Here is a 23079-nt window from a genome sequence, read left to right as displayed (position 1 = left end):
TGTTACAGAGACTACAGGATACATAGTGGGTGGACACAGGTGCTTTACCCACTTTACTGACAAAAAGAGGAACTGTTGGTAAAATTTCATCTGGCAAAATTTCTTTGTTGTCAAATGCTGTGATGGGAATTTCTCTTGAAGAACGGGAACTTCCTGTTGGTGAGCTGTGAGGTATTCCTTGCCTGCCTCTGCTTCTGGGTGGATGCTATGGAATCTGTCTGCAATTTCTGAAAGACATCTTTCCTAAACACTTTTTAATCATAGTTTTTCACTTTGAGAAAAATTTGAAGAAGACACTGTCGTCCCTGAGGTGTTTACAAGAGAATCGCAGGGACTTAAATTTTGACAATTCACCTGAGTTTGCAGGAAGGATTGTAGAATACCTTGTGAAAGCTTTCATAATTTGTGCTTGGGATAATGATATAAAGTTCTGTGGGCCATTGTGTTCTGTACAGCATCTGACAGTAATGTTAGATACATGGAGATCTGAAACAACATGAAGAGCGTGGGCACAAAGAGCTCACCAGTGTCTTCCTGCTGATTCAGTCTTGGTTTAAGCCTGTAGAGTGGAAGATGACCCTGTGCCTGCAAAGCTAGTGAGATATTAACTCCCTTGATTTGAGTCAGTTTTTGTTTATATCCTGGAACTTTTCAAGTGTTAATGTCAGCTTCTGTTCATAGGTGCTTGATCTGACACATCTAGTTAAAATTCATGTGGCAGTCTCCAATGCTTTGGCCCAGATAATGCATCTTCCTACTCTAATAAGGATTATTAGAACCAGCTATCATATAATGAAACTGATTCTGAAACAATTCTGTTGTGTTTGTTGCTAAAGGAAAAGATAAACTGTGGATCATATGTCTTGATTAACTATATCCGGTTTTGGCAAATAAGGGAGTTTCAAGGTGCTTTGTTATGTTAAGCTGGGTATTTCTGCCTCCTTTAGCATTTTTTCTGTTTGGAGAACGGTTTTCATTTTCTTTCCTGTTTCAGCTCTGGATGTGTCTATGCTTTATTCAGTCATTTTGGACTGCTTGTCCAGGTGATGTGTCAGATGGAGGGGTGTGTGTGTGTAGTGAAATCTAGAAGAGAAGATGTTGCTTGTGTATAGCTGGTTTAGGCCGGTGTGTATCATTCATCTAAAATAACAACTTGTTTTCATCCAATAAATTCCTTTCCATCTTTTCCTCAAGTCTGAGAGTGCTCTTGTTTTAGGAAAGGAGGGACCCTTGGAGTGTCTTCCTGGTGGCAGCAGAATGCTTTGCTGAGGTGATGTTTAGAGCAAAAAAGGGGCTTGGCCTGGACTTGGAAGATAAAACTGCACTGCTGCAGTTTCCTCTGAAGATGTAGGTGAGGAGGAGAAGAGGAGGAACAAGAGAGAATCTGTAACTGATAAATTCAGCAATGATGAGCAATCATGGCCTGGTTTGGCCATGTCATAGCCATCTTGTGTTCCCAAATGTTCACAACCACCATGTCTTTGTTTCCTTTGGGAGCCACTGATGTAAAACATAAAACAATTTAGAGACAACTCTGTAATTTTTAAACCAGAACTTGCGGTCGTTTGCTTTTTGTCCTCTTTTGTGTGAAAATGTTACCCTTTGCAACTAATCCATAGTTGTGATTTTATGTAGTATTAGTTCAAAGTATTTTCCTGCAAGTACAGTAAGTTACGACAGCAAGTTAAAATTTAAGATAGGTGTTTATTTGTAGTGTGAATTTCCTCAAACTGCAAGTGTTCTGATATATCTGCCTTGGCAAACTCGTGTTACTTAGGTAGCATATAGTGAGATATTATGTTTCCTAGCTGCATTTTTTAGTTGTTTTTATGATTACATGAAACTGTAGCAATAGGGAAGGTACCTACCTTACAACAAATGAGGACAACTGGTACATATGTTTTTTTCATCCCAGGTGCATGTGAAAAATGTGTGAGAAGTAGCTGAGCAATGTTCTGACAAGAAGCATTTTTATGTTAATGGAAAGGATAGTTTTTCTGTCTGCTAGCCTGACTTCTGGAAGGAGAATTTCACACAGCATATTACCATGAATGATAATATCTCCTAAACTTCAAGCTTTGCACCCACACTTCACAATAGAAAGGGGAAAATTAAGAATTTATTTTTAATTTGAACAGTTAATTTTAAGGATTTCTACAGTTGTACCCTTTTCTTGAGTTTTGGGATTCTCTTGCCTTTAAATATCTTGCTGTTCAAATCTAATGATACAAAGTTAATAGAATAGATAGAGCTTTTAATCTCCTGAAACTTCTTCCATTTATCTTCTCATGGTTTGAAATGAGTGCTGAGATACTGTTTGGATATTCTCATTTAAATTGAAAGTGCAAAAACTCTATCAGTGCACATGATGTGTGCATTTTGCTGGGCTGATGGGATTTCTGTTTCTCAAAAAATCTTACCTTAATTCTTAATCTAAAGACCTAGTTGCATTCACGGATCGAAGTTATGGATGTTCCTTTAGGTGTTTGCTTGGTCTTGGATCTTAGCATTATGGAATTAGTGCTATGATGTGCATGTGTACCACTCTCACTTTATAGCTGAAGATAAAAGTACTAATTCACTGTCATCTAGAAACTCTTTGGGGTTTTTTTGTGTGCTGTGCATTGGGAGCTTCTTGTCAAGAGAATTGCTGACTTCATTATATGTTTTAGTACCATTACTGGCTAGCAGTTTTCAAGGCAAATTAATTTTTTTTCAGTATTTGAAAAGATCAAAGGTGTTACTGTCAACATTAACCTACATTTCTTTATGATGGTGGCCACATATATTCAGGTGACAGCCACTTTCTCTTCAGCTCTAAAGCTTTTAGGCTAAAAGTATCTATAGCAAAGAAATGGAGACAAGCTTTTTCATTTGTCTACTTCTTGAAATGTGAGGCTAATTCTCTAATTAGTTTGGTTCATCTTCATGACTGCAGAAAAGGGGGCCCAATAGATGCTGCTTAGACTGTTATATATTCTCCAGATCAGCTTTTTTTTTGTAATATTTTTTGTAGGTCAAATTTTGATCACAGGAAACTGCTAATCTCTGTTCTGTATTCTTTGAAACGAAGGAAGGAGGATGTTCCTCTTCTCAAATTTTTAATTTCTGCAATCTGATGTTTATTTGCTTTTGGTTTAAGTTTTCAGGTTGCTCATTCTAAGTTTGCTATAGGTGACATACCATATTGTAGTATGCTATTGGGCACTTCTAGCATGCTGGCAGCCTGTCAGGTTTTCTTACAGGAACTTCAAAAAGGCTTAATGACTTCCTTGCGAGTTGTTTTGGTTTTAATCCTAGACAGACACACTGGAGATATTGGGAGAAATTACGATCCACTTGCGCCAGGACTGAAAAGCAGAATTGTTAAAAACTTTGATTGTTTCTCCTTCCAGCACCCAAAATAAATTACAACTGAAGGAACTAGGGCTAAAATGGGAATAAAAATTGGATTTTAATGATCTGGCTTAAGTAATTTAGTGAGTTTATGTGAAACTTTTGAACTGTGACTTAGGAAGTTGTAGATCTCTACTTATTGCTAGTAAACTTAGCCAAGCTGAATAGCCAGGACATAATGTTCTAATGCCACCAGTAGATTTTTCAAAGGATACCAGTCTGAGTAATTTTGCACATTGTAAAACCTTGATCCTGAGTTAGAAAGGACCCTTCTGACAGTGCTTTGAAGATGATTAAACTCTTTAGGCATTTCTTCTACAGTGGTGACTTCTATAGTGGTGACTTCTAAATTCTTCAGTTTCCCGGTTCTCAACCTACTGTTTTAATCATATGGCCAGCCATATGTGAACTATAATTTGTTGCTATCGGTAGAACCATCTTGAAATGTGTTTTCTGAACTGCAAAATTAAACTCCTAAGTTTGCAAAATAGATTGTGAACAGTTCAGAGGCTATTCAAAGTGTAAACCAGTCAGCTGTGTTTCCCAGGGTGTTGGAATGACACTACATGTTGATTCAGTCATTGCCTTGAAGCTCCATCATGCTTTGAATAAAATACAACTGGCAACTGTAAATAACTTTCTGGAGATAGTTTGGCCAGAGTCTTTCTGTTAATGTAACCAACCAAAGTATTAACCAGCACAGTGAGAATCACAGCTGCTAGGCAATGTATTTTGTGCTGTAGTTATAACTTTTTGTTTTCTTTCTTAATGGACCAGAATTATTATGTTAATTAGGTTTGTTATCTACCTCATCAGTAATCTTCATTGGCGCCTAAAACTTGTGACTACTTACACAGAGGATATTAGTTAGCCATTTTGTGATTTAGACATGAAATTTCCCTAACTTCACTACAGAAATGATAAAATAAGGATGGTTGGCACTGCGAAAAGAGGTGAGCTGCTTCTCCCATTTTCTCTGGGAAGGAGAAGAAAGTATCCTGAGGCAATCCATCACTTGGATCACACTGAATAGACTGCAATCACCATGTGAATCTACTGAGGTTTCTAATTTAGGGCATCAGATACCTTTCAATTTATTTGCGTAATAATTACCATACATCACTGAAACTAATGAAGATGTTAAACCTTGTGTTTGAATTTTTGTTGAACAGTTATTTTTCTGTAGAGTGATTTACCCCCTTGCCTGCAGCTGTGTTGTCTTTATAAAGTCTTGTGTGAGGAACTCCAACGTATTGGCAAAAATACAGTTTGGAACTGGTTGATTTACCATTCAGAGGACCTTTTTTTGTTGAGCTAGGACTAACAACTTCACAACTATCAAGTGATTCCAGGCCTCTTGAAGTGTTTCTAACTGTTACAGCAATGATTGCAATTGCAGTATACTTCATGCAGTCAAAGACGTATGTCCTATATTTTGAGAGTATATGAGTCATTGTTTCCAACATTTTGGTGAGAAGGGCAGCTGACAACTATTCTTGACCTGAGCTTTCAAGAGAGGATACAACAAATGCAGTGTGCTCAGACTGATGTGCCCTATATTTGGAGAAGTTTTAATATGTATTTAACTGTATAAAAGTGTGAAGACAACAGAATTATGTAGCTGTCTTTACCTGAATGATTTATCTGTATGCTAAATGGTGATTTTTAATTATTTGTAATAAAACCAGTACTCAGTGTCTGAGGAAAGAGCAGAACAGGGATGAGACTTGATTAATGTAAAATGTAATGAAACAACTGTTCCTGTGCACCAGGTTGAGCTCTGTGTTGATGATCCAGTGATTTCAGCTTTGTCCTTTGCATAGTGTGTCCATGCACTTATACATACAGTCTGCTTCTGTAGCAGCAGCTTACACTTCCTGTGAATTAAAGCAATTTGCCTTTTACACAGGTAGCATATTACATGGATTTAGTTTTACAATCCATCCAGCCTTAGAAATGTCATACACGTAATAATTCTGAGTAACATTAAACATTTCTGGGGATAATATTCGTTGCCACAGCCTTTCCTTGTTTATCTGCTGACAGTCGTCTTGCACTCCCAACAAGCTTCTCGAACCTGTTACTGACATCAGGTGTGCAGCACTGCACAGAAGTAAGTTACCTTGGTTTCTCAAGGAATGCTTGTAGCATTGACACACATTATATGCTGTACTTAGTTTTCAGAAGTTTGAGTATGTTTTGATTGATGAAATGCTGTTTATCACATTAGACTTGAAAACGCTTTTTTAAGCCCCCTCATAGGAACAGGAATTGAATGATGGCTTCCATGATGGGAATAAAATGGTTGTGGTTGTCGATGGGTTGTATAGACTTTGTTTGTTTGTTTGTTTGTTAATATAGGGAATATAAAAGTTTTAAAGCCGTTGTAGCTAAACCACTACTTTTTTATTATCTCAAGAAGTAAAGATTTTGCTTAAGTGTTACATTACTTTCCAGAACAGATATTAAAGGTCTTCTATAAAAGCTGTTTTCTAATCCGATTTTGCTTTTTGTCTTTCCCTTCATAGCTAAACCAGGTGGACGGGTGAAATGTCAGTATATCTCTGCTGTGGATAAAGTGATCTTTGTGGATGATTATGCAGTAGGATGTAGGAAAGATCTCAATGGTATCTTACTGTTAGACACAGCTCTGCAAACGCCTGTTTCAAAACAAGATGATGTGGTTCAGCTTGAATTGCCAGTTACAGAGGTAAGATGTGGAAAGGGGAAAAAAAAAAGTATATAAATAACTCTGTCAGAAATATTGAAACCAGACGTTTGACCCTGAGTTTCTCGTGTGCTATTAACAGCATGTAATGGAAAATTTTCATAGTTATTAGCTGTCATAGGGCAATAGCATTTTGTAGTTACCTGTTTCTCAAACAAATAAGAGATTACCTCATCAAGAGCATGTTATTTCAGATGGAAGAACTTTTTAGTGACCAGAAATAAGGACTCATTTCCAGAGCTTTGTCAGTGGTTATGTATGAAATTTATATGCACTTCTAGAAGTCTATCTCGGCTGCTATACATCCTTGACTTTTGTTGTTGCTGTTGTTGTTGCTGTTTTTGTTTTAGGCTTTCAGGGAAAAAAATCAATTAAAATCAGCTAATATGATGTTGCTACATGTGACGAATTAGTGTTGGAAACTAACTTTTCTACCTAGGTCAGTTGTCCTGATGAAAGGCTTTTTTCTCTGCAAACCTGGCTTCCCTTTTTAATGCAGTTCCTCCTGGCATGAGACAATATAACCAAGCATTTAGTATAACTTTAGGGGAATCTAGTGTATACATTTTTCCTCAGTGTAATGCTTAGGATTTTGTTGTATTGGTTTATCTTCAGCTCGCATAGCATTTGTTAGGTGAGGTAGGACATACATTCTTATTTTCAAATGTTGCCTGATACAAGACAGCTAACGAATGCTTCTGTTCTAAGGCATTTGGTGATGAGGAAAGTAGCTTTCACCTTTGTAATGCTCATGAAGTAATAGACCTGGGAAGTAAATCTGTACAGCAGTTTTAATTACAAGTGAGATGAATTCTTTGTTTGAGAAAAGCATAGAGCATCTGCCAGTGGTAATATTTAGAGTAGTGCTTACAGTTTAAAAAACAAAAGTGGACTATTCGATCCAGATTCTGAATCTTTAAAGCACTCTGAGGAAAGAACACCTCCCACTCATCTCTCTGTGAAATAAATTTATATTGAGTGATGCACCAACTACATAAACTTATCCTGAGTGTTGATTGAAAATATTTAAGTGCTATTGGAGTATTGAATTTTAAGTGCTTATGATGAATGAAGAATGTGTGTTATATGTGAGGTTTTTAACGTCTTGAGTAGGAGTAACAGCAATAAAATGTTGCTTCATAGAGGTCTCCAGTGAGAGCTTTCCAGATTCTTCAAGCTTGCTGCCCCTGGCATCATTTTTACACCCTTCGTGGGTGTAGTTACAAAATCTTGGTATGTGTGGCTGAGTGTGAAGAGACCGATAGGTCAGCATTTCCCTTCATAAGTTTTGCTGTCACTGATTTGCAGTCTCACATAGCTCAATACAACCTGCAAGTTTGTGTCAGTTTTAACTAAAGGTTCTTTTGTTCTAAAGAGTTTACAGACCTTTATTTCAAGGTTAAAATAGGGCACTTCTCTGTAAAGGTCCTTCCTGTAGAAAAAAAATGGAAAATGTTATAGTTCAGTAGGAACAGATTTGTGGAGTTTGTGGTCAAATCAGTGAGGCAGGAGGAAAAACATTAGTAGTCTTCAGTTCTTTTAATTTTAAAGCAGACGTACTTAGACCTCAGAAAATTTTAGTAAATAGTAGGCAAATACCGTACAAACGCATCAGCTCACTTCTTTCATTATAGGAAGGTCAAGAACCTTTATCCAAGCAAGAACCTTTATTTTTTGTTAGTCTCTAGAACTTTTCTGCAAGTTTTTGCACTTAATTTGTCTTTTAATGCGATAGATCTGCTGGTAATGCAGTGCATCTTTATGCATTTCTAATCAGCAGAGTTGACAAGTTATAATGCATACTCTATGCTGGTTTTAGTTCCCTGTAGAACACTGTAAATTTATGAACTTCCACAATATATCTGTTTTGTTCTGTCATCCGCAACAGACTTGGAAAAAATGAGATATCACAAGAATTTTAATTGTCTTTTTATTGAATTCTGAGAAACAGATTCAGCCTTAGCTAGAGGACTGATTTGCCTTCTTTCTATCTGTCTTTCCCTGGCCTCCCCAAGGACATAACTGAGTGGTTGTTTGGCTCGTTCCATTTGGAGCAATTTGCAGCCTTTTTAAAGACCTGGCTGGCTGTTGCCCTTGTGAAATATTTCCTGTGCTTGTAACTTGAAAGATTTCATAAAACGTTTTACAGATGTTAGCCCACCTAACAACTGATACAGAATACTCTGTGCTTTGCTCATAAAGTGTACCTTTAACTCTTACCTTTTGACCTGTAGTTGACAAACAGAGGGACAAGCTAGAAATGCATGCAACTTGGAAGAAAAAAGAGACTTTAAATTGATGTTTATAGTGTTCTTTTCTAGATGCATTATTTGTGAATTTTAAGAATTTCTAGATTCTAAACTAGCCTGTTTTTTTCTGCCTCATTTTTCAGCTTCATTGTACTAGCATTTTAAGTAATTTATCTCTAAATTTGTTACAGCTGTGGTTTTTTTTTTTTGATTCTTTTTTTTTTAAGGTACAAAGCTACTCAAAAAAATGTCAAGACTTTGTTCTTGTTTGCATTTTTTGTCCCTAAAGCTAAATGAATCCTTTTGAAGGGAAAACATTGAGCAACAGATGTCTCCTTTTTGCTTGGCTTTACTATATGTTCTGTTTTAATTGATTATATGACTGACTTGTTTAACATTGGTATTATAATATTACCCTTGAGAGAACTTCTAGTAATTACTGGCACTATTGCTGAAGTTTATCCATTGATTGGCCTGCAAAGTAAAATTTGGAAATGCTTACTCAACTCTGGGTCTGTTACAGGAATTATGCTGATATAAGGTATAATAAAGTAGGACATGACAAATTACATTTCCCGGAGTAACAAAACAGATGTAATTCTTGTCTGTAGTTATTCAGTGTTCATGCTAACTTTTCTTGCACATCTGCATTTTAGGCTCAGCAGCTGTTATCTGCTTGCATAGAAAAAGTAGATGTTTCTAGCACAGAGGGATATGACTTATTCATCACACAACTGAAGGATGGTTTAAAAAATACCTCACATGAAACAGCAGCAAATCATAAAGTTGCGAAGGTAAGAATTTGTCTCTGTACTAACATGGATTCCCAAATCTAATTTGCTTGACTACCATTATTGAAGTATAAAAAATGCTTGACTTAGTGTGGTGGATTTTGTTTAAAGAATGTATTATGTGTTCCTTAGTTCCTCTGTGTGAAGTTTCATGTGTTAAAAGAACAAACAAGGTCAGTTTCTTGCTGATGAAAACCAACTAATAAACTGAACTGAGCTTAAAATCTGAAGTTATTGACTTTCCTTGCTTTATGTTCAAGTTGCTTTTGCGTGTCCTTGTATTATTTCTTGAAATCATGAGAGGATGCAAGATACGTGTTTGGTTTTGCTGTTGATGCTTTTGTGATCTATTTGTTGTTTAGATATTAAAATTTTTAAATATAAACTGGGCATTTTTTTTCTTAATTTAGTGGGCAACGGTTACGTTCCACCTTCCTCATCATGTTTTGAAGTCTGTCGCCAGTGCCATTGTAAATGAACTCAAGAAGATAAATCAAAATATTGCTGCCTTACCTGTAGCATCCTCTGTGATGGATAGGTTGTCTTACCTCTTACCCAGCGCACGACCAGAACTTGGTGTGGGACCTGGTCGATCTGTGGACAGGTATATTAAGACAAAATACTTGATGAATTTGACCTCTTAGTTATATCAGAATAAGCTCTTAGATGATTTTCATTTATTTGCCAGAGTTAGTCCTATTCTCTATTTTCTTGCTGTTTCACATACTGCTAATGAACTGTTTAATGCACGATGTTATGTACGTGTTGCTAAACTTAGAGAAACCTTTAGAGGTGCCACAAAACTGTTTTGTTTGGATTATGCCAGGCAAATTGAATTCACTTTGCTCTTAATTCAAACATATGTTTTCAGAAAAGTAACAATTGCATCCCTAAATTTAGGTCCCTAGGTGATATTGTAACACATTAATGTGATAGGTTTGCCTAAGCTTTACTCTTCATCATGTTTGATTATGGGTTTTATCTGAATAGTCAGATGCATGTGACTTGTTACTTAAGTTACTGGCTGTACTCAAACTAGTACTGAAACCTTACTGAGACTGCGATGTTGAGGTGTTCAGAAGCTGCATAGGTTTAAGAGCCTACATATGCCACTTCAGTGCAGAGAGAGCACTCATTTGTCTACCAAAGATAAGGGTGCTCATGCTATGCTGCATCATGAAATCAATTCCTTTTCCTTCATGCAAGCAAGAGTTATGCCCATGTTTTGTGTTTTAGACGTTTAGGAAGTTTTTACCTCTGCTAAGTATCTATATGCTATTCCTCAACTCTCTAGTCACCTGCTATGTGTTTGGGGTCAGAGAAAATTTTACGTCGGACTGTTACTTCATCTCTTTCTGATGCAAGTGATAATGTGTACACAAGTGAGCAACCCATTTTTTAGCCTTTGTAAGCCAACACTAGTTAGAATACTGATAAATCTTCTAAGTCTATGAATTCATTCCTTCTTGAAAGTTTCTATACAAATTTTCATTTTGCAAGCATAATATCATTTCTTACAGCTCAAATAAGTTAATAAAATTAATTTTCTCTCTTACTTCCCCTCCCCAAGCCTCCAGGTCTGCCTATATCTCATCATATTGTATTTTTGATTAGAACTCTCCGAGATCTGTCTCTTAAGATGGTATAATGTCAAGACAGCCCTTATGTGGGTCTTGCAAGAATAGTTCACTTCCTTGGTAGGAAGTGTTTAATACAGGGTGTTTCAAAAAGATGGACCCTGTTTGAAATCACTGTATCTTTGAAATTTGGCCTATTTTTTTGAAACACCGTGTGTATCCATTCTCTTGGAAGGCAGTAAAAATCTGAAACTGAGGGACAGAAACAAGAAGTGAGGCACTTTTCCATCTAGCTGCACTAGTTCTTGGGATGATATTGGAGAACAAACTTCTGTCAGCGAAAAGCAAAAGCTGATGGTTGTTTTTTATGTACTATTTCAGATGAGAGGGACGTACACTGAGTCAAGGTAGAAAAGAGAGGAGCTTCTTTTCTCTGTATATGTTGAGTTGCAGAGGGGTTCATATTTGGTCACTTAGTTTATAATTTTTAAGTATTAATAGTATGCAGTGAGTGATGAATGTTGGGGATTTGTACCATGTATTCAGTTAAGCCTAAAATATTGCTTTGGAGTATTTTTAAATATACATATTCACATCTGTTTAACTAATAAACCAGAATTTGCAGTAGTTGTCATGTTTTAAAAACAAAACAAACCAAAAACCTGAAATAACTCTACCAGTTCTGTTGGGCAAGATTCTGCATCTTCCCTAAATGCACAGTACTTTTGGGTATCTGGTGCTTTTCTGCAGTTAGACCAAATAGGCTACCTGGAAGCTTATTTGATTAATCTTGCTTTTAAGGCCCGTAGGTTGTTGTATTACTTTTGGTCTTTTGTTGAGGTTGTACTTAAGGCACTCAAGTGAGAGAAATTTGTAAATTTTCTGTAATTGTTAACGATAACCAGCTGTAATATTGCTAACTGTTACTAAAGCATTGGAAATATCTCATAAATAGTTTACTTCTTTAATTCTAATGTAGAATTTTTCACCTTTCTAGGTCTTTGATGTATAGTGAAGCTAACAGACGGGAGACATTCACTTCATGGCCTCATGTGGGTTATAGGTGGGCACAGCCAGATCCTATGGCTCAAGCTGGGTTCTATCACCAGGTAAAAGGTTTATTTGTTCTTGGTATTTGTTCCCTAGGCGAAGGCTTGGGGAGCAGGGGAAAAAGTAACTTTTTTTTTTTTTCTTTAATAGACTTCTCGATTATGCAAAAACCGTAATGAAAAAGTTTTGCCATTCATCTCTTTCCTCCTTTAATTTTCATATTTTTCCATGCCTTGAGCTTGCTGCTTTTTTTTATACAGATTACAGAAAATACTGTTCTGAACTTCAGCATAGAAAATACTTTGAAGTATCAAATTGTTCTGAGTTAAACAACAATTGTAAACGTGAAACTGTTTGTTACAGAGTTTCTCTTTCTCCTTGTTAGATTGCTGAATAAATATCCTTTTTATATTGGAAATAAAGCAAAAAAAAAAAGGCAATAAGCTTGACATGGGAGTTTTCTAGTCATACTTTCCTAGTGGTACTTAAACTGTATTTTAACAAACAGTGGTCCTAGATCACATTACTCAATTATTGATCTCGGTTAATAAATACAACCTCACCATTTTATTCCACTACTTTTGCTTATTTCCATTTTTCATTTTTTGAAATTATTTCTACTGTAAAAAGTATTTATGTTATGGAATTACATAACAATGGCTAGGCAGTGCATATCACTGGCATCAGTATTGTGTATCTCATTATATGAACTGCAAAGCCTGATAGGTGCAAGTAGATAAAGTTTATAGAGGATTTCTTAAACTTGCTCGGGAGAAGAAAGAAATGTAGGGAATTAATATGTTAGAATTGCATCTGCACGTTCCCAACTATGTCTCAGTGACTTGAAATGTGGTCATGCACATGCTAAACTGTAAGATAATGGACATTTACATTCTTTTTCCTCTGTCAATTCAGTTAGTAACAAATGTGCTTTGTAGAGGAGGGATATAATATAGAATGCTTTATATTCTAGCAGATTGAAGGCATAATAGGAAATTTTTGTTTAACTTGTTTTTCCAAGCATGTAGATGTAGTTATTCTTCTGAGGTGCCAAACTTTTTGAACCTTAGCAGTGATGCTGAGTTCTGTGCTATGTCTGTGTGGTTTTTATCAAGTGGCTTGCACAGGTGTTGGTTCTAAATCTCTTCTATAGTAATGTGAGGTATCTTTTCTTTTCATATGGAATGCTGCCACTTCTTTGTATGTATTTTTACCCTTTTATATGTTTGATGTGGTGCTTTGCTATGCCACTAGAAGAAGGAGAGGACTTCATCACCTAGTTAAAGTGTTTCGTGGTACATAGTTATATAAATGTGAAGTGTTTCTTCTTATTTTTATAGCCTGCTTCATCAGGAGATGACAGAGCCATGTGCTTTACCTGTAGTGTGTGTTTGGTGTGCTGGGAGCCGACAGATGAACCTTGGTAAGTTTAGTGATCTTTGCAATAGATTCATTTTTGTGCTGAAGAGGTTAGAAATCTTTGGAGGACAAAGATCAACACTATTTCAGTGGGATTTCTGGTGAGTTTAGGGAGTGTAACTGCCAAGGATGAATTTCCACCAATGATTACATGGGACAAATCACAAAATCATTCCCTGTACTCTATCAAATTTCTGTATAATACTAAACCTCGAAAATTGTACTTGGTTGTGTTTCTTAGTTCTAGTTTGCTATTTCATTTCAAATTGTTCCATGGCAAAGATGGCAGCACACGTTTCTTTGCAGGGATCTAAACTCCATCTGCTGTGTGATTGTGAATAAAATATGTGTGGGTTTTTTTTAGTTCGTAAACTTCAGTGGCCTTGCAGTGCATATTTGCCTTTTATGTGAAGTGGCGAGATGCATTGCTAGTTTTTCGAATCAGCTAAAATTGCACATAGTGGCAGAAATGTGGGACCTTATATTGATTTTAAAAGGGATCGTAACATTTTTTGTCTTGATTATTTGGTAATTTTAAATCATTATTTGAACACGTCAAATTCCTGGCTTGCTGGACACTTTCCTTTGTAGTATTATCTTCGTAGTCCTTGTCTCCTGCTTTCGCTTGATAGTTTCCACACATTTCGTGATAGTGTAATTGCCCTTTGCCATGTCTCTTCCTTAGATGTATGCTCAGAATAGAAGTTTTTTTTCATATTTCTTGGTGAATGTGTCATTCAGGACTGTTTTCAATTTTGATTTTTTTGTAAGTGTGGATGTAGAACTAAAGACAGGACATTGCTTCATCTTATTAAGGTTATTTATCATAATATAACTTTCAAATTCTAAAGTGCGTTCTGTAGAACCTAGTCTGCGCTTTCCTTCATGAGGACATGATGGCCTACTGCCTATAGAACAATTTTTTTTTTAAAATAGACTAATTATATTATGAGCACTGTGTGTAGATTGTTTCGTTTGCATATGAATATCTGTTAAGTGGTCAAAGGCTTTAATACAGTCTACTGTTGAGCAAGGGCAGGGGAAGCTGCAGAACTCTCTTGTATGGTTGACTACAGTACAGCTCAAAGAGTTCAGCTTCACCTTCACTTCAAGGGCTGAGTTTTTGTATAATGTGTATATTTTTCACAGTGAGAAGTCAACATTTGCTATGTTTGTTTTTAATATGAAAAGGTCTGAACATGAGAGACATTCCCCAAACTGCCCATTTGTCAAGGGTGAGCACACTCAGAATGTACCTCTCTCAGTCACACTGGCAACAAGTCCAGCACAGTTTCCCTGCACAGATGGCACTGACAGAATAGCCTGCTTTGGATCGGGAAGTTGCCCTCATTTTCTAGCTGCTGCAACAAAACGAGGAAAGATCTGCATATGGGATGTTTCCAAACTTATGAAGGTATACAATATAAACAACCAGTTTCTATCAAGTTATTGCTGATTAAGCATATCTCAATGTAAATCAAAGATGGCTTCTTTTTTTGTTGTTGTTATTTTTCAGGTCCACTTAAAATTTGAGATCAATGCGTATGATCCGGCTATTGTGCAGCAACTTATGTTGTCAGGAGAACAGAGCTCAGGGGTTGACTCAAGGAGACCAACACTAGCATGGCTAGAAGATTCATCTAGCTGCTCAGATATACCCAAATTAGAAGGAGACAGGTATGCCAGTCTACAAAATTAGAAATATGAAATGCTGCTGTGTAAGTGGTAGAAGCCATTTAGTTAAGTCATGCTTTGTGAAACATAAGATTGGTGAGGTTTACTTTTTTTTAATGAAGATAATTCTTTTAATCACTCTGTATCTATACACAATTCACTTAAAACCCAATAATCTAAATTTTGGTCTTTAAAGCCAATTCCATTTTATTCCTGCTGTTTCAGTTTTTATATTCCACTAACAGAGAGATATTAACTGTCATTGCTGCCCTGACCTGATGTTACAAAGGCAGAGAAAGAAAAGAGAAAGCAATATAAATTTTGGAATAGCTTTTCATTTTAGTGATGAATTATGCATTTCAGGTTTTGAAAGTAAAAGCTACTCCTGGACTTACGGAACATGCTTTTCTTTGATTGCTTCTCTGTAGTTTCTGGACTACATGATCTTTGAAGGTCCCTTCCAACCCAAACTATTCTGTGATTCTATGAGTTTCTGAAAATAAATTATGTAGGTGTGCTAGGATTTGCTTTCATTTTTTAACTTTAACACATGCATACAGACTCTAAGCAATCAAACAGTCCTGTCACAAGCTTTTAAATAAGCTAAAGCTTAGAAAGTGCCATGTGAGAAAAAGCAGTATTCTTTCATTTATGCTTCTTGTAGTCTTTTACTAGAAACTCCTTTCTCATATTATTGAAACTCAAGCAAAAGAGTGAATAATTGTTGGAAAACTCAGCACAAAAGTATTTGGGGAGTCTTGCTAGTTTTCTGAATGTTTCTTTTTAAACTTCAGCATCACAGAAAATAACAGTACTGCTGCATGCACAGAAAGTAAATATTTGGTTTTAAGCTTGATGTGATTTCCACAGCACTGCAAAGCTAAAAAAAAAACTTGCTCTTCTGAAGAGGCCGTATAGAAGCAAAGGGCAACAGAGTGTGGGACGTAACAGCTGCTGGGGCCTAGACTTCGACTGTAGCTTTAGGGCTGTAAACTCCTTGAGAGTTAAAGAATTAAGCCAGTTTTAAGATCTGGTTAAGAGTCAGTACCATCAGTATGATCAAACTGCTTAGACTAGGCATTTTTCACTTTCCTTAATCTATATGAAATTTACTTTCACTTTCCCACTCAAGGGGAAGCTGGTTGAGAATCCAAGTATGAATTGTTGTGAAGGTTGATCAGGTTTGAGATAAAAAAGATCTTTTTCTTGGGCGTGAGGAGGAAGCATCCAGTTTGATGAAATTTGGGACATCCGACTTGGTACTGTGAGCTGCAAAGGCAATACTGTCCTTCCTGTCTGTAAAGTGCCAGTAATAGGAAATTTTTTCTTACTGGAAAAGCCAGGTGTGTAAAATCTTCATATGTTCTTAGAACTACTAAAGGGCCTATTTCTCTTGAAGAAGTATCTTGAACAGAATCTGCTTTTATGAAAAAATGATTCATCTCATAGTATTTTTCGAAGCAACACATCTTAGGGTTTGTAGACCCTTTGTGTACTATCTACAAAATTTCCTTGGTAGAACTGAAGACCAGTCTGGCAGCTCCACCTTTCAGATGCTATTTTGAGGCACTTTGAAGAAGATGGCATTGGGTTTAGAGGTTTTGGTTGGTTGGTATTGTTTTACTTGGAAAGATTCTGAGAACTGACTTTCATTTTAATTCCATTTATGTCTATAGAATGAGGTAAATGGAAAGCTGGTCTACTCTTTTTGATGATGGAGGAAAATGTCTTTATTTTGTTAGTATGTGTGACCAACTCGTCAATGGATGTACAATGCTGACTGAAAGGAATGCCATTACAATACACATTGCATTTTTTACTATATTAAAAAAAAAGTCATTAAAAATACAAATGCAGCTACAGTGTACATGGTATCATTCATGCAGTATTTTTTTTTTTCAGTGATGACCTACTGGAGGATTCAGACAGTGAAGAGCATTCCAGATCAGAATCTGTAACAGGTATGTTCTATCTACTCCATGTAATAGTTCAGAGGACAGGAGGGGAATTGTTCTCAGACTTGTAAAAAAGTTCTGGTATTATATTCGCTGTATTAGAATAAAGGAAGAAGATTGATCTTGAAAGCAATGTTGATATTTAAGTCACCGTGTGGTGGAGAAATTGCAAACAGGAGAAAAGTTAATAACCAACAGAGTAGGGTTTTAATGTCTTATTTGACAACAAGCGTTGCTTATCTTACTGTGAATAAAACATGCAAACCAAGTTAAAAGAACTTCCTGAGAATGGGAGCAAATTACAGGTATACAAAACCCTTTAAATTCAGGGGATTGCCAGAGAGAGTTCCTGTATCTTGATTGTTTTCTTAGAGGTTGAATCAGAATTTTTAATGGGAGGGAGGATTGCATGCTTATTTTCCATAATCCATCTTACATCTTTCAGTAAAGATCAGCAAGTTAGGAAAAAAAGAACACGTCGATGTGAATGAAGACAAGGAAATAGACTTGAGATGTAAAAAGATTGTTTTTCAACAGAAGTGTTGGCGAAGATGGTTCTCTGTCATTTATGCTTAAATCACCTCTTAATCTGGGTTTGGATGGTGTCCTTTGTAATCTTTTAAATGTACATTACTTGGCTGAAGTCTCCTGATTCATTGTTATTCTTGCAGTCCTGTTTAATTGGATCAGGCTACATCCTTCAAGCTTTTACTGGATTTTGTTTTATAATAGCTTGGAGTTCTTTCTATTAGGTGATGTGTTAATGGTGGGGAGTATCAAGCTTTAGAGAAAAATGATGTGTTTTTCAACTAAGATTGGAGAACAAGTGTTCAGAATTGCAGATTTTTGGTGGTACTGGATTGTCTAGGAAGGAAAGGGAATAAAATATGGCAGAACATTGAGTTGATTACATTATTTGGGTTTCAGTCTGGTGGTCTAGCCTAAGTAGAATAATTGGTAGAAAGATGATGCTGTTTACTGGGAAATTAGTTACAGAGGCTATTGTCCTGTTCTCGCTACTTCTACTCTTCATGATAAAATTAGGAGAACTGAAGTCTTTGTGGAAGGAATGTTTCTGGGCCTCTTATTGTTTCTTGACCTCTTATTGTTTCTTGACCATCAAATGTGGAATACATGGAATGTTCTAACATGTTGAAATGTGCAGGGACTTTTTGCTGAATATAAGGGTAAGTCCATAATAAATGCAATATAATTCCTTTTTTTTGAACATATGTAATGTTAAACATTTTTGTTTTAAAGGGCATACATCACAAAAAGAAACCATGGAAGTCAGCCTTGATATAACAGCTCTAAGTATTCTTCAGCAACCTGAAAAGCTTCAGTGGGAAATTGTTGCAAACGTTCTGGAAGACACGGTTAAGGATCTTGAAGAACTTGGGGCAAATCCCTGTTTGGCCAACTGTAAGAGTGAAAAGATGAAGGAAAAACATCTAGAACAACACAACATTCCCTTTCCTTGTTTATTAGCTGGAGGTCTGTTAACATACAAATCACCTGCTACCTCTCCTGTTAGCACTAACTCTCAGAGGTCACTGGATGGCTTAAGTAGGACTCGAGGTGAGAGTGTCTCGGAACAGGGATCAACTGACAATGAATCCTGCACTAATTCAGAACTGAATTCCCCTCTGGTAAGGAGGACTTTACCTGTATTGCTGCTATACAGCATTAAGGAATCTGATGAAAAAGCAGGAAAACTCTTTTCACAGATGAACAATATTATGAGTAAAAGTATACACGATGATGGTTTCACAGTTCCACAGATCATTGAAATGGAGCTGGACAGTCAGGAGCAGTTGCTGTTACAGGATCCCCCTGTGACCTACATTCAACAGTTTGCAGATGCTGCAGCCACCCTGACTTCTCCGGACTCAGACAAGTGGAGCTCCATGGTTCCCAAGCCTGGGACTTTGGTTCAGTGCCTGCGTCTGCCAAAGTTTGCAGAGGAGGAGAACTTGTGTGTAGATTCGATCACTCCTTGTGCAGATGGAGTTCATTTGTTAGTAGGACTGAGGACTTGTCCTGTCGAATCTCTGAGTGCAATAAATCAAGTAGAGGCCTTGAATAATTTAAATAAATTAAACTCGGCACTATGTAATAGAAGGAAGGGGGAACTAGAATCAAGTCTTGCTGTAATGAATGGCACAAGTGTTGATGTAATCCAGCATGACTCACCAGCCGATGTACCAACACCTTTAATAATTCAACCTGAACAGAGAAGCGTTAGTGGTGGATACCTAGTGCTTTATAAGATGAATTATGCCACTAGAATAGTTACTCTAGAGGAGGAACCAGTAAAAATCCAGCATATCAAAGACCCCCAAGACACAATTACCTCAATGATTTTGCTCCCACCAGATATATTGGATAACCGAGAGGATGACTGTGAGGAGCCTGTAGAGGAAATACAGTTAACTTCTAAAAATGGCAGTGGGAGAGAGAGAAGATCTGAGATCTCTACTCTTGGGCACCTGGTAATAACTACTCAGGGAGGATATGTAAAAATACTAGATCTTTCGAACTTTGAAATTCTGGCCAAAGTGGAGCCACCTAAAAAAGAGGGCACTGAGGAACCAGATATTTTTGTCTCTGTGATATACTGTTCGGGCACAGACAGATTATGTGCATGCACCAAAGGTAAGACTTTCCTTTAAAAAAATGTTTCTTAATGCTTGATATGACTGTATTTTGATTATATTATAGAATGTTACAATCTGTGTTTCAAAATAGGTAGATTCCGTCGAAGTTATGTATAGTTTAATTCTGTTTTAGGGAACATGGACTCAAGTTAATTTCTCATCTTAAATGTAGATTTTAATTTCTAAAATGGGAATAACTCTTGGGTATGTCCAGTATACTGGCAGTTTTTTTTCTTGTAGAGGCAGAGATTTTCTTAAATCCAAACCAAATAAAAGTAGTTCTTGTATGTAATTATTTCTGTGCTAGAGAGCCACAGTTCAGAAAAATGTCTCCTGTATGTAATTGGTGATATTGAAGAGGGTGTCTATTACACTGTTTTAACTTTATTTAATAGTGCATGCTTTTTCCTAGTAAAAACAGAACTCTAGCTGTGAGGTTAATTGCCTTTGAAAACTGTTAGTATATCATATCCATGTAATAATCTTTTTACTTAGACTTTGCTGATCAAACCGCAATCTCATTTTAAAAAAACCCAAACCTCGCTAAGGTGTTTTTCTACAGAATTTTATTGCTATCAAATCACTTTTGTCTTTCTTGTGTGTTAAGATTGATGATAAAAATTACAGGGCATCTTGTTACTGTATGCAGTATTTTCCTATCCAGTGTTTGTGTGTACGGTCACTGTGTGCTTTGTAGCATTTAGTGTTATCTAAACCTGTTTTGGGACTCTGAGTGTAAGATATGCTGGTCTATTGAGTTGGGAGCGTTTATGCTGTGTGTGTAGGAGTATTTGTCTCTTCTGCCTAGATAACCAGCACCTATGCTACTGACTGGAGAATACTTCATCTTCCTCATAATACACAAGCACATCATTCTACTTTTTCAGTAAATATCTCTGTATTTTTTTCCTCTCTGAGAGTGTTAAAATACCCATGTAGTAATTTATAAATATCTTTGCTGTGACTTCTTTTGTTCTTACTGCCTTTAAGGTGGCTGGTTGGTTTTTTTTTTTCTGTACTCCTACATGCCTCAGGTATCCCTCTACCATCAAGTCTTTTGAATTGGTACTTTGATAACTATTCAGTTTTCTCTTATCTATTGGTTATTCTTACTTTTCATTTACACCCACTGCATCTCTATTTGGATCTTGATTTTTCTGCTCTGCAACCAAATTAGAATGAACTCCAGAATTCATTTTCGTTGTTAAAATGTCAAGCTTTCAATTTCTGTTTCTTTTTGAACATTTCAGTTACTTCTTTTGGTATAGTTTTTCTTACCTTTGGGAAATTAAGTCCAAAGCCATAATAAATATTTAGGGACCGATGTCCCTTAGAAGTCTGGATTTCAGGATTTGATACTAGATACATCTGAAGCCTGAGAGTCCTAAAGTTAATGCCAAAATATGAGGCTTTGTAAAGAATGACTTGATCTTCAATGTTTATAAATAACTGTACTGCATAAAATTCAGGAATGCTAGAAGAAAAAGCAAATCAAAAAGCCTGACTTTTTTTAATCCTATGTCTTATTGTACATTTGAATAACTTGATGTAAGGAACAGGTTTTGTGTATTTATTTTTTTTTTGTGTTGAATCGTAATCATCCTTTAATCTTTCTGCTTTAAGTGGGCAGAATTGCTTGCTTATCTGCTAGGTGGCTGAAGATTTTTATTTTCTTTAATTTTTATTTTTTTCTTAAATGCACTGTTCTTAGGCTTCTTCCAAAGTTGTTTTCAGGTCTTTGTTCCTCTCTATTTACTACCACATAAGGGATGGTGCCTGTAGGCTGACAGCATTAGGAAGATAGGTGTTGAAAGTAGAACAACTATAATCACTGGCATATTCAACATTATTCCTTCTAGCAAGTAGCTTCTAGTGCAAAGATGAGTGAAAATGTTAAGTAGAATATTTGGAACCTACATGCCCTGGAAATGCTCGGATATGGTTGGAAAACAATCAAAGAATATTAGCTGAGCAGTAAATTCTTACCTGTTTACTGGCTTGGATGGTGGGAGTAGGCAAAAAGATAGTTTAATGTCTGAAAGTTTTGTTCTGTTAAGCGAACATAGTGGAGTTTGATCTCTGTATTTTGCTTTCCTCTCTTCACCTTGGCCAAAGTAGACTATAGTTAATAACCTTCTTAGTAGTGCTTTGTGTGTTATCATATAGGAGTTTTGAACATTTTGTCTTGCATCAATAGTATAAAATAACTTAGATTTTGCTTTTGTAGCATCCAAAATAAGTAAATTCTTTATTATAAAACTATACAGTAGACTGACAGGTATAGGGTTACAACTCCAGGGTGTTTTTTTGATATTTGAAGTCCATTATCTGGTGTTTAAGAGGACTGGATATAATTTGTTTTGGATACACAAGTTTCCAGAGCTACATTTGTCTCTGCCTTCCTTGTATCTCAGTTTTCATCTAATTATATTTCTTTTTTAAAATTATAGCCCTACCAAGAATTACTTAAGAAAATGGGCAATAGTACACATTCTACCTTTTTCTTTTGTTGGGTTTGTTTTGATTGCTTCCTTCCTTAGTTTGGCTGCTCAGCTGCGTTTGCCAGTCGGGCAATTTTGTTGAACTTTGCTTTATAATATGGAATGAGGTGGAAAAATTGATGTATCTGAAGTGTTTCGTTTTATCTTACATAAAGGTGTAAAGCTCTGCTTGTATTTTATTTTGGCAGTTTTGAAAATTGTGCATGCTTGTTTTTCTAGGAGTATTTTTTAAAAGATCATTAAGAATTGACAGTTTTCTGTTCTTCACTGCTGCTGATCTTCTCCCTTGTTAAGTTACAAACTTCAGTCTCTGAAGCTCTCTAAAGAAATATTATTGAGTAGGAAAGTGAGGTGGTCTTTTAAACAAATGCTACAAGAAGTGGAAATGTTGATGGTGGTGTGGTGAACCAGATGCTTCCCTGCTAAACTGAGCAGGTGTTAGATTTGTGTGATCTGTTTGAGTGCTTGAGTTCCTTCTAGTGAGTGAAGAATTCCTGGATTGTGCTCAGCTGAAACTGTAGTTCCTTAAATTGATTTAGTTATATTTTCAGTTTAATTATTATTTGGAAGTAGTTAGGGTAGAAGCAGGGGGGGAAAGAAGGTTTTCTATTTGTTTTCACCATAAGAAGAACCCTAGTGCGTTTTTGCTTTAGCAGTTCTCTTTTCTGCCTACATTGCTTCAGAGCCAACAGACAAAAAGACCCAGCTCCAATGAAGTTCCATAATCAGCTTCTCACACATAACAATTCCAAGATCACAGTAGATGACTTATTCTGGATAGTATCTGTTTCTGAATTAGTCATAGATGGAAGCTGTAAAAGAAGACCACCAACACTGAATGTAACCCATCATGTACATTTGTAGCTTACTGATTGTTTTACGTTTTCATTCATAAGCATTTTTTTCCTTAGGTGTCTGTATGTGTTTATTTTTAATTTTAATGTTCTTTTCTATATAAATGATTCTCTTAAATTCTTACCTGCAGTGTTAATCTTGTACCGAGAGTTTTTCTAGTCACTCCCCTTTGCTGGAGAAAATGTTGTGGGTTTTTTTGGTGGTGTTTGTTTTTTTCAGACTGGAGT

General features: G+C 36.3%; 1 protein-coding gene across 8 annotated transcripts in view; it reads left to right on the top strand.

Annotated features, from left to right (window-relative positions):
* The window catches only part of BIRC6 (baculoviral IAP repeat containing 6), a 181105-nt gene that overhangs the window by 9650 nt on the left and 148376 nt on the right, over positions 1 to 23079 (top strand). For all 8 annotated transcript variants that reach the window (XM_071806174.1, XM_065835494.2, XM_071806171.1 and 5 more), the window contains exons 2-10: positions 5925 to 6106; positions 9030 to 9167; positions 9575 to 9768; positions 11739 to 11850; positions 13132 to 13214; positions 14402 to 14624; positions 14727 to 14887; positions 16787 to 16845; positions 18100 to 19494. In XM_071806174.1, coding sequence (XP_071662275.1) covers positions 5925 to 6106; positions 9030 to 9167; positions 9575 to 9768; positions 11739 to 11850; positions 13132 to 13214; positions 14402 to 14624; positions 14727 to 14887; positions 16787 to 16845; positions 18100 to 19494 — 2547 coding nt within the window. The remainder of the gene's footprint in view (positions 1 to 5924; positions 6107 to 9029; positions 9168 to 9574; positions 9769 to 11738; positions 11851 to 13131; positions 13215 to 14401; positions 14625 to 14726; positions 14888 to 16786; positions 16846 to 18099; positions 19495 to 23079) is intronic.

Source organism: Patagioenas fasciata, chromosome 3 (genome assembly GCF_037038585.1).
Source record: "Patagioenas fasciata isolate bPatFas1 chromosome 3, bPatFas1.hap1, whole genome shotgun sequence".
Taxonomy (NCBI): Eukaryota; Metazoa; Chordata; class Aves; order Columbiformes; family Columbidae; genus Patagioenas; species Patagioenas fasciata.
Note: the sequence above shows the minus strand (reverse complement) of the source record. Positions and strands in the feature narration are given on the sequence as shown.